Genomic DNA, 18,041 nt, shown 5'->3' with positions numbered 1-18,041 from the left:
TTGGACTAGAAACAAAACAAAACGATTCAAGACACAATGACACAAATCATAAAAATAAAGGTTCTTTATTGTGGTCTCTTGTCAAGACAAGATCTAAAACAGATCTAAAACGGCAGGGATTAAGCCAAAGGACGTTTGTATAACTCTTATTTTTATCCACGATCTTACTTTCTCTCAGATTTCACTCCCTGGAGTATTCGACATCATGTGCCTCACTCAGGACATGCGTTAGGGCTTCCCCTACCATAAAACACCTAAAACACGGATTGCTGTAAAACTCGTCAATGGCAGGGAAGCGTTTTCTCTCATGGACTGCAGGGAAAGAGTTCAGCTAAATAATTTATTGATTTGATGTACATCATAATACCATCCATACATGCAAAGCACAAATAATGTCCTTCAATTCGGTCACGTCCAGCGGCCGTCATCTTTTGTGCAATCTTCATCATTGTAAGCTGCTTGCTTTTCTGTTTGTTCTATTGCTCCGTTTGTTATATGTTTGCTCAGACTTCACATGTAAATCACTTGCGTTTCATCTGTGTCTGCTTATGACACAGGCTGGAAAACGTTTTTACCCCACTCTCATGTAATGTTAGGACTGTGAGGGCACAGGTGAGAGACCCTTTTTTCGAGAGATACATCACGTGTATGCAACATCTGTAAGTCATGTAAGACAATTAATTGCAAACTGAAATGAATATAATTTAATTATATGGTTTGGAATTGGGTGTTTTATGAAATTATTAAAAAAAATTTGCAATTATTTTGCATTTAAATAGAGAATTTTTTTTCTTTTTTTGTGGATTTTACGATGGATTAAGGGATTGCGGAACCATGAAAAACTAGGGGGTCTGAAAAACATTGCAGTGTCAGATTTTTCCAATATTGTGCAGCCCTAGTCTTCTTTTGTAGCATAAATCTGATTAAAATGGCTTCTTGAATGTTGATTGCAGAATTGCAAGAACATTTTGCATCTCCTACCCAATGTTGAATAAACCTTCTAATATTTATTATAAAATTTTATTAAACGGTTATAAATAATGACACAATTTATATCAAGCTATCTTTCAAGAATGATGTTTGTGTGAATTTAGGGAGGCTTTACCTATTTTTTGACTGTGTCCGACTCCTAAATATACATATTAATATATAAATATATATATATATATAAATAAATAAATATATATATATATATATATATATATATATATATATATATATATATATATATATATATATATATATATATATATATATATATATATATATATATATATATTCAGCTTCAATTATATTAATTCCTATAATAATTTAGCCTAGTTTTCATTTTTTGTGTATGTTTACAAAAGTTTAATAATCCCTTGCACATCTATTTATCTATTATTTGTCATTTCTATTTGAAAATATATACATATTGTTTCTGTCTTTAAATTCTTGTCAACTGTTACATTGGTTATATACATTTCATAATAATAGTTTCATAATCTTATATGGTATACACTGGTGTATACCATATTTTTATTTATGAATACAACACAAAAGTGTACTCATATGTTTTAATTCAGTCATAAGTTTATATATATTTGTATTTTATATTAAAAATATAAGATGTTTTTTTATATTAAAAAACTAATATGTGTATCACATAAATAATATCCAATACAGTTTATTATTGATCATTGCAGAGTAAAATTACTTTCTTGTTCAATTCTGCATCAGGTCACGTGTCTGTGTCTATAGCAGAGATGCCCAAAGTAGGGACTGGTAACCTTTGATTTGGCCCACCGTCTGATCTGTAAAGATAGGGAGAATGATGGGAAGGTTGTTGGGACGAATACCTTTGTTTTTATGCGTATCACTACTGAAAAAAACGGCTTAAACCAGCCTAAGCCTGTTTTAGCTGGTCAACCAGGCTGGTTTTAGAGGGGTTTTGGCCATTTCCTGGCTGGTTTCCAGCAATTTCCAGCCTGGTCTTAGCTGGTCAGGCTGGGAGATGACCAGCTAAAACCAGCTTGACCAGCCTAGCCAGGCTGGGAGCCCAGCCAAAACCAGCTTTGTCCAGCTTAAACCAGGCTAGTCTACCAGCTAAAACCAGCCAACCAGCCTAGGCTGGTATAAGCTTTATTTTTCAGCAGGCATGCTGATTATGTTTCAATAAATCAGACTTTTAAAATTTAAATAGGGTCACATGAATGATAGAAGACAATGCACAAGTCATTGGTGGCAAATCAAGGCAAAGGCTCGACTAGTGTATTCAGAATTGAACTCCATTGTGTTATAAATGTGATTGTTTATGTTTTCTACGTATTTTTTTATATTAGTGAACTAATTAGGAAACTACCCATGGTAAATTTAATGTATTATGGTTTGGAATAAATATATATTCGGTTTGGTATATATTCGGCCCACAGCCCTCAATTAAGGTTGATTTTTGTCCCGTTATGAGAAAAAGTTTGGGCATCTCAGGTCTGTAGAGTACCCTGCTAAGTGTACTTGCATGAATGAAATCCAATAGCGCAGCATGCTAAACTTGCTAATAAAACTCCATACGTGAATCATATGTGTATGAAACCATAGCCAAACAAAGTTCCAAAGCATTGTTATTCAGTTTAGCCTGATGTTGTTGTACATACTCTAAAAAAGCATCGTTAACATAACTCCAAGTTGTCAAAACAACTAGCATCTCTGCTAATGTGATCAAACGGTCTCGTGTTCTGACTAATCAGAGGCCGCTGTGAGCATCACGTGACTGCGAGCACACAGAGTGGAAGTGCTTGTCTCAGTGAGAGACTCTCCGCTCAGCGTTTTGAAATGTTGACGTGTTGAAAGAGATCAACACTGATCTTACTCCAGCCGCGATTTCAAAACATACTAACTATTTATATATATTTATTATCCATCTATGCTATTACTTCTTAGTTTAAACAGAATAGCTGTGTCAAACACGCGCGACAAAGCGGTTTTATATTAAAAATCCACCGGCTTCCGATATGAACCAGCGGTCCGCCATTTATACACTGTTTATCGGCTTCAACCTCCGTTTCTGATCGCTAATAAATCAGCTAAAACGCTTTATGAGGATGGACTCACAACCAATTCTTACCTCTCAACCAGCTGAGATAGAAAACACTGCCTTTTTCGTCTTCATCCTGTCCAGACTTCACGAAGTAAGTGCCCTTTAGACTCAAAATGCTGCCTTCAGGAGTCAATTGTTTGATTTATGCTAGCTTAAACTGTTCAGAATTAACAATTTCCGTCTAATATCCGTGCAGAATTGTGTAATTAGGTCGCAGTGTTGTATTTTTTAAATCCTCCTCATTGGGGTCTTCATAGTAATTCTGTTGCAGTTGGTAAAGTCCATTTAGGGGTCGCATAATATCCCGAGACGGCTAAATTTGCTAATATAAACGGAGTTGTGTGTGTTCATTACAGGCATATTGGTGATGACTGTGTTTTACCAGAGGTGAAAGTCCACAGTAAGCAACACTGTTGTTGTGTTATTGGTGCATGTGTCTGGTGATAAGGTTCAGAGCACATTGAATACCCTTTGGATTTGTCAAATAGGTCTAAGAGTGCAGAAAGGGTCAGAAAGTGCCACATGGGCTTCATAATCTGCCTCTTACTAATATATTGTGAACACTTCATCTGTCAGCAAGTGAAGCCGAGGTGTCATATAACATATGTTCATACAAGTGCTTGAATATTAATCTAGTGTATAAGGTTTGAAATGTGCAAAGATGTTGAAACTGCTTGAAAATGTAATTGTGTTGATTCATAAATACTTCCTGTTTAGTAACAAATAAATAAGTAAAACATAATAAAATATATTATCTTAAACTCATTTTAAGAGCCGACTCTGTGCTGATGTTCATCTGCGCCTTTTGATTAAGCCGTGATTGAAGAAGGAATGCATGGAGATTCCATTTCATGAGTAAACAAAATAAATCAATAAAAAAAAAAAATTAGCACATTTCAGATGGGAGTAAAAACATTTAAGAGAGAGAATGACTGATTCAGTGTTGGGCTTGGGGCAAACATGCCATTTAAATATTTTCCATAGATGAAGAATTGCACAGTATTTGGTTTCAGCATCGATATCGCAATTTGTGTATCTGCAATAGTCACATCGCAGGATCTGCAATGTCAAGTTGGGATTATAATAACCAGGCAACCACCACAGTTCAGAACATGAGATTTGTGTGGTCATAACAGAGTTTAACCCTAATAAAAGTGAAAGATTTAATGTGGATGTGTTTTAAAGACATGATATATTATCTATCAATCCATCCATCCATCCATCCCTCTCTCTCTCTCTCTCTCTCTCTCTCTCTCTCTCTCTCTCTCTCTCTAATTCAGATGAATTTGTAAAGTGTTTTAAAGGTTTGAAAAATGCACCTGGGGTATGTGCTTGAAATGAAAAGTGCTTAATATCCTCATCAAATAAAAGTGTACACTTATTTATATATGTGTATAGTTCTAAATGATGTAACTGTGCACTTCATAATTTGTAAATTAGTTTGTCTTTGTAAAGTTTAATCAAATACCATAACCTACCTTTCCCCAATTGCCATTTACATGTCCTTTAGGGCAGAGCTGTCTTTTAGGGTGGAGCTCTCATTCTTTTAGGGCAGGGCTGTCTTTTTTTTTTTTTTTTTTTTTTTTTTTTTTTTTTTTTGGAGTGAAGCTGTAAGTCCTTTGGGGAGGGCCTATCAGTGCTTTAGGGCAGAGCTATTCATTCTTTAGGGTGGGGCTATCAATTCTTTAGGGCAGGGGTGTCCACACTCGGTCCTGGAGTGCTGGTGTCCTGGAGAGTTTAGCTCCAACCTTGATCAAACAAACCTGAAGCAGCTAATCAAGCTCTTACTAGGTATACTAGAAACTTCCAGGCAGGTGTGTTGAAGCAAGTTGGAGCTAAGTTCAGCAGGACACCGGCCCTCCAGGACCGACTGTGGACACCTCTGCTATAGGGTTTAGCTATCAGTCCTTTGGGGAGGGGCTACCAGTCTTGTAGGGTGGAGCAATCAGTCCTTTAGAGTGGAGCTAGGAGTCTTTTAGGGCCGAGCTAGAAGTTCTTAAGGGCGGAGCTATCAGACTTTTAGGGCGGAGCTGTTCATTCTTTGGGGCAGGGCTATCAGTTCTTCAGGGTTTAGCTATCAGTTCTTTGGGGAGGGGTTACCAGTCCTTTAGGGCAAATCTATCAGCCTTTCAGGGCCAAGCTAGAAGTTCTTAAGGGCAAAGCTATCAGACTTAGGGTGGAGCTATTCATTCTTTAGGGCAGGGCTATCAGTTCTTTGGGGGGGGCTACAAGTCCTTTAGGGTGGAGCTAGCAGTCCTTTAGGGTGGAGCTAGAAGTCTTTTAGGGCAGAGCTAGTAGTTCTTAAGGGCGGAGCTATCAGACTTTTAGGGTGGAGCTATTCATTCTTTAGGGCAGGGCTATCAGTTCTTTGGGGAGGGGCTACCAGTCCATTAGAGTGGAGCTATAAGTCTTTGGGCAGAGCTAGAAGTTCTTAAGGGCAGAGCTATCAGACTTTTTGGGTGGAGCTATTCATTCTTTAGGGCAGGGCTATTAGTTCTTTGGGGAGGGGCTACCATTTCTTTAGGGCGGGGCTTGAAGTTCCTAAGGGCGGAGCTATCAGTGGGTGTCTGTTTTAGCCAATCTGTCCATTCTAATTTTTCAAATTCATCCGTTCATTAATCTTTTTTTATTTTCTTACCAACACCTTTTTCCAGTCTTTTCAAATCTTAATTGGTTCCCGAAGAACTAAATCATCCACCGCCCTACATTTTTCTTTTTTTACAGCCACTCGAAACTGTCCTGAATTGTCTCACGATAGCGGAAAAAGCACATTGTTAACTTCTGTTTCATTCAATATTCTGTTTCTCTAGGATCTGCATCATAATATGAAGAAAACCACAGCTTCCGGTTCATGCAGACTTTAAACTCATTTCTCTTGTGTGTTTTTGTGTTGTGCAGCTGATCACTGCGCTTCCAGAGGAATGGCGACCGGGTCCCAATTTTCACGGAGTCCCCTGGGAGCCAGTGGTGGTCACAGTGGCCATCGGGGCCCTCACTATACTGATGTTCTTCTGGAGGACGGTGCTCGCTGTGAGAGATCCTCTTGTTTACATGATGAATGTTTTCATTCTTTTAGTATCGATTTAATCTGATGGTATCTTTCACTTGTTCTCTCTTCTTCTAGATTAAAGGCAGAAGCTATCAGTGTAAGTCACTTCTCAGCCTTGTATACGTTTTATGTGTTTACTGACCTTTTAGGGTTTGATGTACAGTTGAAGTCAAAATGCCCTCTTGGGAATTTTTCACAGTATTTCCTATAATGTTTTTTCTTCTGGAGAAATTCTTTTTTTTTTTATTTTGGCTAGAATAAAAGCAGTTTTACATTTTTAAAAAGCTGTTTAAGCTCAATATTATTAGCCCCCTTCAGCAATATTAGTTTTGGATTGTCTCCAGAGCAAACCACTGTTATACAATGACTTGCCTAATTACCCTAACTTTACCCTAATTAACCTAGTTAAGCCTTGAAATGTCACTTTAAGCTGAATACTAGTGTTTTAAAGAATGTCTAGTCAAATATTATGTACTGTCATCATGGCAAAGAGAAAAGAAATCAGTGATTAGAAATGAGTTATCAAACCTATTATGATTAGAAATGTGAAAATATACAGGGGGCTAATAAATTAGGAGGGCTAATAATTCTGACTATGTGCCATGGTAAAAATGTGTCCAATGAGGATTTTATAAGTGACATGGTTTTTAATCTTACATTTTATCTCAGTTTGATGTTTTTAAAACTGTATGACAGATTTATTATTAGGGATGCACCGATACCTTTTTTTTATGGATCCGATCCCGATATCAAAATTCTGAGTATCGACCGATACAGATCCGATCCCGATAATGTGCCGTTTTTATCATATTAATAAAAAAATAATAATTTTAACAACGTGTTGTTTCATATTCGTTTATTATTTCCCTTGCTGCATTCGTTATTTAATGTTCGAATACTGAAACAAATAACAGCCATCGCTTAAAGGGTTATATTTGACCATCAAAATGTAGTATATTTTATATCATTATCAACTTTTGATATAAAGACGCTGTGTAATTTAATTGAAATGAAATAAATTAAATGAAATTAAATGAAATAATTTAAGTGCTATATTTTTTATTAGTGAGAGTGCTTGCTCACTTTTGACAAGGCCTGTTGAAAATGATATTTCTGCCACTATAATACAAATGCACGATCATTGTTGCATTATCATTGTTTATTTTTCTGTTATGTTCAGAGATTTTAAATACATTATTTATTTATATGGCGCATGACACTGACGGTAGACAAATGGAGAACAGACAAATAACAACGGACAGATACCAAATTGTAACACACTGACAACGAATATCAAATTCACTGACACACAACGCAGAAATTCAGGGCCTCCCGAGTAGCGTCCTGTCACCACTTTTATCCCACGGTGTCAGCAGCTGGATTGGAGATCTTGGGTCAGAGGGGGGCATGGCAAACAGCTGGGCAGCGGTAGCAAATCGGAGCCAAGGTATGGGTGGAAGCAGGAGAGAGGTAGAGCGCGAGCAAGCACGGAGAGAGAAAGAGACTAGCAAAAAAAAAATAATAGTAATCCTGCAACAGGAATGTAACACCCCTCCAATCATTTTCAATTAAAATTCAATTAACCCTCCAAATAAAATTTACCCAGAGCCACGCAACATAATGAGGCGCTGTGACATGTACCTATATTTAGCACCCCTATTTGATGCAGCGGCATAGCAGTGTTTAGTCACGCGGTTGCTTTTGTTTTATGAACAGGACCAAAAACTAGTTTCGACTATTATTTAAGAATACTTGAACAAAGGGAGCTGTTTACATTGCGTTACCAAGACAACTACTGATGCGTTTTGTGTAATGTTTCAAAGAGCTTTGCTGCAGCACGACAGTGGAAAATGAAACCGTATCCATGCTGTCTGGCCCGGTTTGGCACGTAATGGAACGGTTCTGCTTTAAGAACAATTCAGCACGATAGTGGAAAAGCGGCTATTGATATGATCTGTTGTGGTCCAGCTTATGTTTCCTTTTTAGAAAATTGAGATTTTTCTTCGAAATCTGCAATAGGCTAACACTACTGACTGATATTTTACTGCAGGTTTGAAGCAGACTAAACTAAGCCGTCTGAGGCCAGTTTTACCTGATAAACATTCCCTCGCCTAAACTCGCCGTATGTCTGAAAAATTAATTTTGAAACAAATTTTGTGTTTGTTGGTCAGTTATCAACAAAATAAACAAGAATATTTGAGGTGAAGTTCAAAACAAGGTGCGCTTATATGCTTTAGCTTAAGCTGGTCTAGTATCTAGTCAATATTGTGTGCTGTCATCATGGCAAAGACGAAAGAAATTGTTTATTAGAAATTTATTATTTATAGAAAGTTATTAAAACTATTATGATTATAAATATGTTGAAAATATCTGTTAAGTTGCACTTTTTATGGCTATTATTATGCATTTATTTTTACACATAAAATATACATTCAAATATGTGAAAAATAAATAATTTGTAACTGTAGTCTTGTAACTGTGTGTATTTATGGATTCACACACACTGAGGACTGATATATGTGTGTATATAATTTAACATTAATAATAATGCATGTGTTTGTATGCTGTGATGTATTTGTGCAAGCGAATCAATATCGAACATGAATAATAATATACGGGAAGATAAGTAATCATACTTCAGATTGCTTTTATAAGCTAACGGAAATGTGATTTATATTACATAATATTCATATTTATAAAATACTTAGTACACTAATATATGTAAAAAGCTTTAATGCATGTTAAAACCAGTCAATCTAATTCATGCATGCAAATAATTACGAAGTGATTTTAAAAAGGTTAAAAATGTAATGTACATACTTATTGCACATAAATGTTTATATATTTGTTCGTGTGTCTTAATAAATATATATATTGTTTGTTGTTTTTATTTCACAGTAACTGAAAAGCAGCTTAGAGACAAAATCCAGCAGCTTCTCAATGAGAAATCTGATGCTGCGAACAAGATCACAGAATTAAATGACATGGTAAACCTCCACATTTCAATCTCTCGTCTATTGCTGGCTTTATTATTTAAATTTTAATTTCAATTTGCCTCTATGCAGATAAAAGAAAGAGAACAACGCCTGCAAAACTCAGAGAAGTCGCTGAGTTCCAGCCAACATGAAATAAAAGGGCTGAAGGTGAAATGCAGCAGCAGAATTCATTTGCTTTGACCTCATTTTCCTCACCGTGTATGATTATGTAATGTCTTTATTTGTTTTTTTATGAACTAGAATCATCACCAGAAAATGCAGAGTCAGTGGGAGCAGATGTCTGGGAGTATTTCGCAGCTCAATCAGACAATTGTGGACACACAGGAAGAAAACGCAAACCTTAATGAAAAGGTAAACTTGGCTTTAAGGCATGTTCACACCAAGAATGATAACTAATAATTATAAACATAACGATAACTACATTTGTGCCCAGACCAGCAAATAAGGATCTATTTTCTTTTTTGTAGACTTTTCTTTTTGCATTACCCTCTTATACTCAGCAGATATCCTCAGTGTGCTAGATTTCTAGTGCATCTGACCAGTGAATCCAGCTCGTGTAATCAGTAAATTTAGTGTTCTTTAAAATTAGCACTGGATACCTGAGGTGCTTTTTTTTTATACTTCTAATTTGTAGACTGGCTTTGCATTTAACATTTTTTTTTTAAATCATTCTTCGTCTTTTAAGATCTGAAGCTTTAAATTTATATGTGTGATCCCAACTAGAGCTGCATGATACCAGGAAAATGTGCAATATTGTCATTGAGTATTGCGATAACTATATTTCTTACAACATAACATTTCTAGTGCATCTGACCAGTTAATCTAGCTCGTGTAATCAGTAAATTTAGTGTCCTTTAAAATTAGCACTGGATACCTGAGGTGCTTTTTTTTTTTTATACTTCAGTTTTGTAGACTGGCTTTGCATTTAACATTTTTTTAAATCATTCTTCGTCTTTTAAGATCTGAAGCTTTAAATTTATATGTGTGATCCCAACTAGAGTTGCATGATACGAGGAAAATTTGCGATGTTGTTGAGTATTGGGATAATATTTCTTACTATAAAACATTTCTAGTGCATCCGACCAGTGAATCCAGCTCTTGTAATCTGGCCGATCAAACAGTGAATTCAGTGTTCGCAGTTAATGTAAGGGAATAAAAACAACACAATTATTTTCCTAAGTATTTTCAAAGGAGGCAGGCAACGACGCCAAAACTAGCATTTAATACCTGAGGTGCTTTTTAATTCTATGTTTCCATTTTCTAGCCTGGCTTTGCACGTAACATTCGTTGTTATCATTCTACGTTGATTGTCATTATTTTTAAATAGGATTTTTAAATGCGTCAACCCTCTACATTTCAATGCATTCTTAATGGCTGTGTGTGTTTTATCAATTATTAGCTGGGAAAAGTAATCCCAACTAGAGCTGCATGATACCAGGAAAATGTGCGATATTGTCATTGAGTATTGCGATAACTATATTTCTTACAACATAACATTTCTAGTGCATCTGACCAGTGAATCTAGCTCATGTAATCAGCAAACTTAGTGTTCTTTAAAATTAGCACTGGATACCTGAGGTGCTTTTATTTTTATTCTTCAATTTTGTAGACTGGCTTTGCATTTAGCATTTTTTAAAAATCATTCATCGTCTTTTAAGATAGGCTTAACATTAAACAGTGCAGCTTCTCCACTGTCGCCTGAAGCTTTAAATTTATATTCATGATCCCAACTAGAGCTGCATGATACCAGGAAAATATAAAATATTGTATTGAGTATTGCGATTTTAATATTTCTTACAGTAAAACATTTCTAGTGCATCCGACCAGTGAATCCAGCTCTTGTAATCTCCGATCAAACCATAAATTCAGTGTTCGCAGTCAATGTAAGGGAATAAAAACAACACAATTATTTTAACTAGTTCCAAAGGAGGCAGGCAACGACGCCAAAACTAGCATTTAATATCTGAGGTGCTTTTTATTTTTTTGTTTCCATTTTCTAGCCTAGCTTTGCACGTAACTTTCATTGTTATCATTCTATATTGATTGTCATTATCAAATAGGATTTTCAAATGTGTCAACCCTCGGTATTGTCATTGAGTATTGCGGTAACTATATTTCTAACAATATAACATTTCTAGTGCATCTGACCAGTGAATCCAGCTCGTGTAATCTATCCAATCAAGCAGTGAATTAGGTGTTCGCAGTCAATGTAGGAAAGTAAAAACAACACTAATTATTTTCCTAGGAAGTTCCATTTAATACCTGAGGTGCTTTTTTGTTATGTTTCCATCTAGCCCGGCTTTGCACGTAACATAGTTTTTTTTTTTATTATTCTTAGTTTTTAAGATTGTCGTTATCTTTAAGATGTTTAACTTCAATCAGTGCAGCTTCTCCACAAAGCTTTAAATTGCATCAACCCTTTATATTTCAATGGCTGTGAGTGTTTTATCATGTATTAGTTGGGAGAAAATCATTCTGAACGTGATTGAAACTAGACCTGCGCGTTACTGTGAAAATATTTGATAATGTTGTTGAGTATTGCGATAACGATATTTAACAACATTTAACAAAGGCTATTCTTATTTTCTCTGTTGTTAAATAGTTTTTTATGTAATTATATTAAAATAAACAGTTGAAAGATCTAGTCAGTTCTAAAAAAAATCTTTGTCAAGATGCAAACATTTAGTCTTTAAACCACTACGAATGAGTGAAAACTTGCGTGGATATTCTGACTCTGATTGGCTGTTGTCATTTTTGTCTCGACCTGTTAAGGTTTATTTTCAGCTCTATATTTACTCCTGGGCTGCTTCAGCCAATAGCTCAACAGCAAGTACTAGGGAGGTGGGGCTCAAGATAGTAATGCCCTACTGATTGGTCATATTAATATACAAGAACAACCTATGCTTGAAATTAAATGTAATTTATCAAACATGTCTGATATACATATAGATCATTTTGAGGGATGTAAACAAAAACAACGGTCTCAACACATTTCCTGTTTTACATGTTTAATTTCTACAGATTCCGAGAATCCAAAAAGAGCCACATATTGATAAATAATGTTATGACAGCTGTTTTAACAAAGTTATGATTAAATCGCCTCCTGTTACAGTTATGAAATAGTTTGATAACAAGCAGGAAATGTTCATAGGCCAATGACATCACCACATTGAAATGGTCAATAGGGTATATACTATTATTGGGATAACAATAATATTTGCGATATATTGTGCAGCTCTAATCCCAACGACAGTCTGCTGTTGTTTTACGGTCTGAATGGTTTTTATTAAGATGTCTTTGTTGTTGTTTTTTTATAGTTTTTGTGCTTCGTGTGAACAGAACTTTATTGTAGCTTCTGCCATTGTGTTTTCTTTCTTTGACAAGATTTTTCAAAACTGTTTATTGTTCTTAAAGATTTCCAAGATGCACCAGAGAATTGAGAAATACCAGAAAACACTGAAGAATTACGATGATGAGCGTGCAAAGGTACTTTGTCCAGTATGAGCTGATTTAGTGGTTGAAATGAGAAACCAGTAATTACTTGTATGCTTTATTAGGTGCTGTTGTGTCTGGATGTCCATTGTTACTGGAAACCAGAGTATTTTCTAATGCTTAGATGAGATACACTGATATCTGCTCTAATTATGTCTAGTTTAGTAAATGTTTAATCTCTTAAAAGAGGATTTGAGTGATTAAAAAAGCATGCAATTGGGAAATATTTAGATTACTAGTAGTTTATGATTTCCTTTCCTTATTATTCAAATATCACATTTTCAAGAAGTTTATTAAATCATTGAATGTCACATGGAGATAAGTAAGAGTGCTCTTGCTGCTTTTTGTTTTGATCTAACAACAGGTTCATGTCCTTATGGATGAAGCTAAACTCCGAGAAGACGCTCTTAAGGCTCAGGTTCTGTCTTTTGAGAAGGAAAATGGTGCTTTAAAAGAGCAGAAGAAATCTGTAAGTCTTTCTGTCAGAGCTGTACACATATCAACATGAAAATCATCCATCGCTTCAGCTTGATTTAAAGGCACAGTTCATCCAAACCTCCATTCATCTGTTTAATACAAAGAAAGATATACTAAAGAACAGCCATTGACTTAAGCAGTATAGGTCTTTGTGTCCAAAAATTTGGGTGGGAACCTGAAGCAACTTGGGTTACATTATGATGTATTGGGACCCAGACTGGACTGACTGAAATGCGTAGGTTTTGTTTCCAAAATGTTGTGCGGTATCAAAAACTTCATTAAAACAACACTCTTCCTGCAGTTCCACACATTCAATATCTTGTTTGTCACAGGGGGCATGCATGAAATGGTCCTGAATGCCCATATGAATGTAGTCAGTAGCTATGTTTCCATCCACCTATTTTATGCGCATTTTGCATATGCACATAAAAAACCAGTTGATGGAAACGCCATGATGCGCATAAAGTTTGAAAACGCGCATAAAAAAACGTATTCGCATAACTGTGTAGGATAAACTTTTTATTCGATAAGAAAAGATGCACATAAACTGCGATGGAAACACTTTTACCGTACAAACTCCAGCATGCGCATTAAAAAAGGTCATGTGATTTTGTTGAAAGAGATCATGTGATGCTTAAAATGTGTGTGAATGGACAAAACGTCAGGCTGAGCACATTAAAAAAACATCTGAAATGTTGTTTTGGTCATTATAAAACACCTTAACGTTTCAGTATTAGTGTTATTATATTATTAATGACCTCCAGAATCAAGAGCGCCTGTGCTCCGCGTCTGACACCTTCAAACGCCACTGCGCGCTCACTGCATGTCAGGATTGTCTTCCGTGGCGCATTCATTTAGAAAAGCTTGATGCAGCTTCTCCTACTGCAGCAAATGCAGTTTTCACTGTTGATATTTGGCGCCAGTTAATCAGGAAGTGACGATTTTGTTCGCTTTGACTCGTTGGATGGAAACGCTGCTTCATTCGCACAACGTTTATGCGATAATCCAGTTTTGCGCATAAAGTTCATTCACATTTTCGGATGGAAACATAGCTAGTGTCTATCTCCCCTGCGTCTGTGTTGCTGCTGTGTAAATCAGTGCGTGCATATAATGAAACTCCCCTTTTCATGCAAATCCTTCCCTCTTTTATGGCCCTTTAAAATATAGAGCCAAACTCGCACAGGTCTCAGGTCTGCTGTGAAGGCTAACGCTAACACCTCAATTCCATAGTATTTTGTATTTCTGCTATGGATGTTAGTGGCTGCTTTTCAACTTTCATCAGGATATTCATAAATCATTCATATTTCATCAGAGATTCATTGAAGTTTAGAATCGCTTGAGTGTGAGTAAATGCTGAGGAAATTTAAATTGAGGATGAACCATCGGTTTCAGTAGCATGTATTTTCTGGCAGCTCCTTGGCGACGCTAAAGACTGGCAGGAGAAGCACAAGAAGCTGAGCGAGGAGATCCGAGTTTATCACAAATCCCAGAAAGAGCTGGAAGACTCTCTGGTGCACAAGGAGAACGAGATCGATGTGAGTGAATGTTTTGCAGATTATAAAACAATGACTTTGTGTGTTGTCTGCAAAAAGTCTCATCTCAAATGCATGACGTCTGATGAATCTGTAGGTTTTGTCCAGCTGTATCGCCGAGCTCAACCGACTGGGAGGCTGCGACTCTGCAGAGCTACAGAAAGAAGATGCTAGAATGTCTAACGGGGATGAATCTGGTAAACGCTTTTGTTTGTAACTCCAGTTTTTATTCGCATTAGTTTTCTGTCTTTTTTTGGTGATCTTAATGGAGGAGTCGTGTGCAGTCTGTGTTTTCGGTTATTCATGGGATGTTGATGTCTGCTCTGTCGACTTTTGATGTTGAAAATTCAACTCCACAGTTTAACAAAGTGACTTTTTTTGACATTTTAAGGCTCGTACACACCGGGACGCTATTCGATTGTGTTTATCGTCAGCGTTTTACGAGACGTTTTTCCGTTATTAAACCCAAACGATTTTCACTGGCGTCAAGCTGAAGCGTATGCAAAATCACTCCTTGACGTTAGATGGCGCTACACAACTTTAAGCTTCTGACACCCGCTTATAACACAGAAGAAGAGGAAGAGAGGAAGTTGGCATGCTTGTTGTTAAAGTTACTGGTGACTCGAACGAGCATGGATGGTTCAAGCTCCAGCTCTAGCAATGAAGAAATGATTATTGTCCACCAGTGCAATAAGCAGCTCCACATTCATATCGCCTCTGGGCATCTTCTTCACTGTGCGCTCGCAATGACAGTTTTGCACTTGAGCACCTCCAAGTGCTGTTTACTGTAACTTCAGCAGCTCCGTGCACGTGAACAAAAAAACGAGCATGAAATTTTTTTTTTAAATGACGCTTTTGCACCAGGCGTTTTGCGCGTTGGAGTGCACAATCACATTGACGCCCTTTATTTAGTCACGAGGCGATAAACGTCGATGGAAAACACGAGCAAAAAACGTCTCTGTGTGCAGGGCCGGAGTTGGACTCCTTTTCAGCCCTGGAGTTTCAAGCCTTAGACCGGCCCACCTCAGTTTACGACTGACTATATTAAAATAACGTAATTTCGAATTCAGTTTCTAATGACACGGATTACATATTTTTCAAGAAAACAGCTGCTTTATAAAGTTGAAATGTTCAACAACCCAAACAGTATTATATGTCTTGACAAAAACAAATAAAAAATATTAATAATAAATTCAATTAGATGGGTAAGGATCGAACTCGAGTCCTGCAGTGTGGTAACGCAACGTGCTGACCACTGGACCACAATGGCGCTGTTGTTAAAAACTTGTCTATTGACGACTTAATCTTTTTCTCCCCTTTCTAGATTTCTCATCAATTTACGTCAGATTTATTAATGTAGTGAATCATCTGATTTTCATTGAGCAGGTGTAATATTCATAATATTAATTATTCGAATTCTTATATTCACTAAGGTGCCGCTGTTTAGGGTCGAATGATAGTTGCGTCATCATTAACCTGCGGGCTGCATTTTGCTCAAGGGGCTGCGAGAAAATAAATAAAAAGTGCGGAGCTGCGGCAAAATAATGAATAAAAAGAGTGAGACTATGGTCAAATAAATGAAAAAATGAAAAAAATAATGCAACTGCTGAGAGTGCAAGCAGCTAGGAACACCGGCCCTGGTGGCCAAAAAATGGACTGGCCCACCGGGAATTCTCCCGGTCCTCCCGATTAGCCAATCCGGGCCTGTCTGTGTGCACAGGCCTTAAGTCATTCATATAATGTATAATGAATAATATATAGAGAAAAATGTTGATAAAATAACAGATAATGTGCTGCAGTTTATTGCAAGGTTTTTGTAGCAAAATGTACAACACCAACACCAGACAATATAGCACTGCAGACTATTATAAAAGACAAAAAGTCACTTTTTTTTTACCTTTCAAGGTTCATAGCCCCATAATGCAATTCAAAAACATAAATGTATGGGGAAAAATAGGAACATAAATCCCAAAATATGGAAAACTGATAACTTGCTGAGGTTTTTTGCAGTGTGTTTGTGTGTTCATTTGCTCATAAAAAGTGTTTTACATGCAAATCTGCATGACTCATTTCAGAATTGTGGGTTCATTTCATACATTTTCCATTATTAATCCTTGTACGCTGTTCAAATTTACTAGTCTTTTGTTATGTTATGTAAAACACCCACTTAAATAAACTGCTGTAAAAATGCATCAGATTAACATACTTTTAAACTTTTTTTTTTACATAAATCTGCTAATCAGCCTCAGTCCTGATCAAAACAACTAAATGTTTTTAAAAATGACACAATTTTAACTCTTTAATTGCCAAATTCACAAATGATGGCACTGATGTGGTGTACAAACACACACAAAATGATGTATTTTCAATATGAAAAGTAGTTGTGGACTGAAATTTTTTTACTATTTATCACAGTCTTGCACATGTAAAAGATTAGTAACAACATTAGCTTTGATGCATTGTTTTTGTGCAGTGTAAGATTTAAATGTTTTTCTCCCTAATTTACTTTTTGTGTCTGTTTCTGCCCCTTTGACTTCAATTATAAGCACATTTTTTGGTTGCAAAATCAAGACACCATATAATCATGCATTCTGATCATCATTTGGCACCATTAACCCCGTAGACAGGTCTGTGCAATAAATAAATGAATAAAGCTTAGTTTCTGGATGTTACATTTAGTTATAAGGAGTATAACAGCAAATGAAAGTGTATGTCTGTGAATGTTTTAAAGTGTGAGAGTTACCTTTGCGCACTTATCTTAATATATCTTAGAAAATCAAAATATGCATCTTTGCTTTCCTGAACTACATGGATTAAACTAATAAAAGGTAAAAAAAAAATCCAATCTACAATTACTTTTTATATTAAAAATACGCCATTTTGTGTGTCTTTTTTTATTTATGAAATCACACCATTTAATTTAACGTACTGAATGTTAGTGTATTTCATCATGCTGCTGCATTTTTAGGGATTATTAATCTCAATATTCTTCTCATTACTGAACAACAATTGTCTTTTTTTTTTTCATTCAGAGAAGAAAATGGACACTATGAGACTGCGAATCAAACAGATGATGGACGTCTCCAGGGTACGCCCACTCCAATCACACTTATTACAGCTTATTCAGCATATTTCTAATGCTCTCTTTCTGTTGTTGCAGATTAAAGCCACTCTCAGCGTTGTGGAGGACGAGAGGAATCGCTATATGGAAAATCTCCTCGCTGAACAGAAATCCAGACAAGAGCTGGAAGGTATGAAGTTTGTGGATCAACATATGAACATTGCTTTCCACATGCAGGGTTTGCTTGTTTTGAGACATTATTTAACATATTTGCTGAGAAATAGCTAATTACGATGAGGCAAGTACGTTATTTTGTTCTGCAGGGAGATTACAGAAAATCCATAAGTGTTTAGCCTTA

The 18,041-nt window shown here is 36.2% G+C and overlaps 2 protein-coding genes across 15 annotated transcripts in view; one reads left to right on the top strand and one right to left on the bottom strand.

The window, feature by feature from the left end:
• Positions 1–3,451, bottom strand: part of taf1a (TATA box binding protein (TBP)-associated factor, RNA polymerase I, A) — a 60,873-nt gene extending 57,422 nt beyond the window's left edge. For both annotated transcript variants that reach the window (XM_073932961.1, XM_005160890.5), the window contains exon 1: positions 3,104–3,451. The gene's annotated coding sequence lies outside the window, so the exon portion shown is untranslated. The remainder of the gene's footprint in view (positions 1–3,103) is intronic.
• The window catches only part of mia3 (MIA SH3 domain ER export factor 3), a 449,969-nt gene that overhangs the window by 14,834 nt on the left and 417,094 nt on the right, over positions 1–18,041 (top strand). For 7 of the 13 annotated variants that reach the window (XR_012396145.1, XM_073933741.1, XM_073933740.1 and 4 more), the window contains exons 8-18: positions 5,975–6,106; positions 6,201–6,222; positions 9,024–9,112; positions 9,191–9,268; positions 9,362–9,472; positions 12,536–12,607; positions 12,978–13,082; positions 14,503–14,625; positions 14,720–14,819; positions 17,655–17,710; positions 17,783–17,873. Coding sequence is in view for 12 of the 13 variants with exons in the window: in XM_073933741.1 (XP_073789842.1) it covers positions 5,975–6,106; positions 6,201–6,222; positions 9,024–9,112; positions 9,191–9,268; positions 9,362–9,472; positions 12,536–12,607; positions 12,978–13,082; positions 14,503–14,625; positions 14,720–14,819; positions 17,655–17,710; positions 17,783–17,873 (979 nt within the window). In the remaining variant the exon portion in view is untranslated. Of the gene's footprint in view, positions 1–2,788; positions 3,168–5,974; positions 6,107–6,200; positions 6,223–9,023; positions 9,113–9,190; positions 9,269–9,361; positions 9,473–12,535; positions 12,608–12,977; positions 13,083–14,502; positions 14,626–14,719; positions 14,820–17,654; positions 17,711–17,782; positions 17,874–18,041 lie in introns of those variants that run through there. The other 6 variants (XM_073933747.1, XM_073933746.1, XM_073933745.1 and 3 more) reach the window with 1 other exon arrangement.

Source organism: Danio rerio, chromosome 20 (genome assembly GCF_049306965.1).
Source record: "Danio rerio strain Tuebingen ecotype United States chromosome 20, GRCz12tu, whole genome shotgun sequence".
Lineage (NCBI taxonomy): Eukaryota > Metazoa > Chordata > Actinopteri > Cypriniformes > Danionidae > Danio > Danio rerio.
This window is presented reverse-complemented; position numbering and strand designations above follow the sequence as displayed.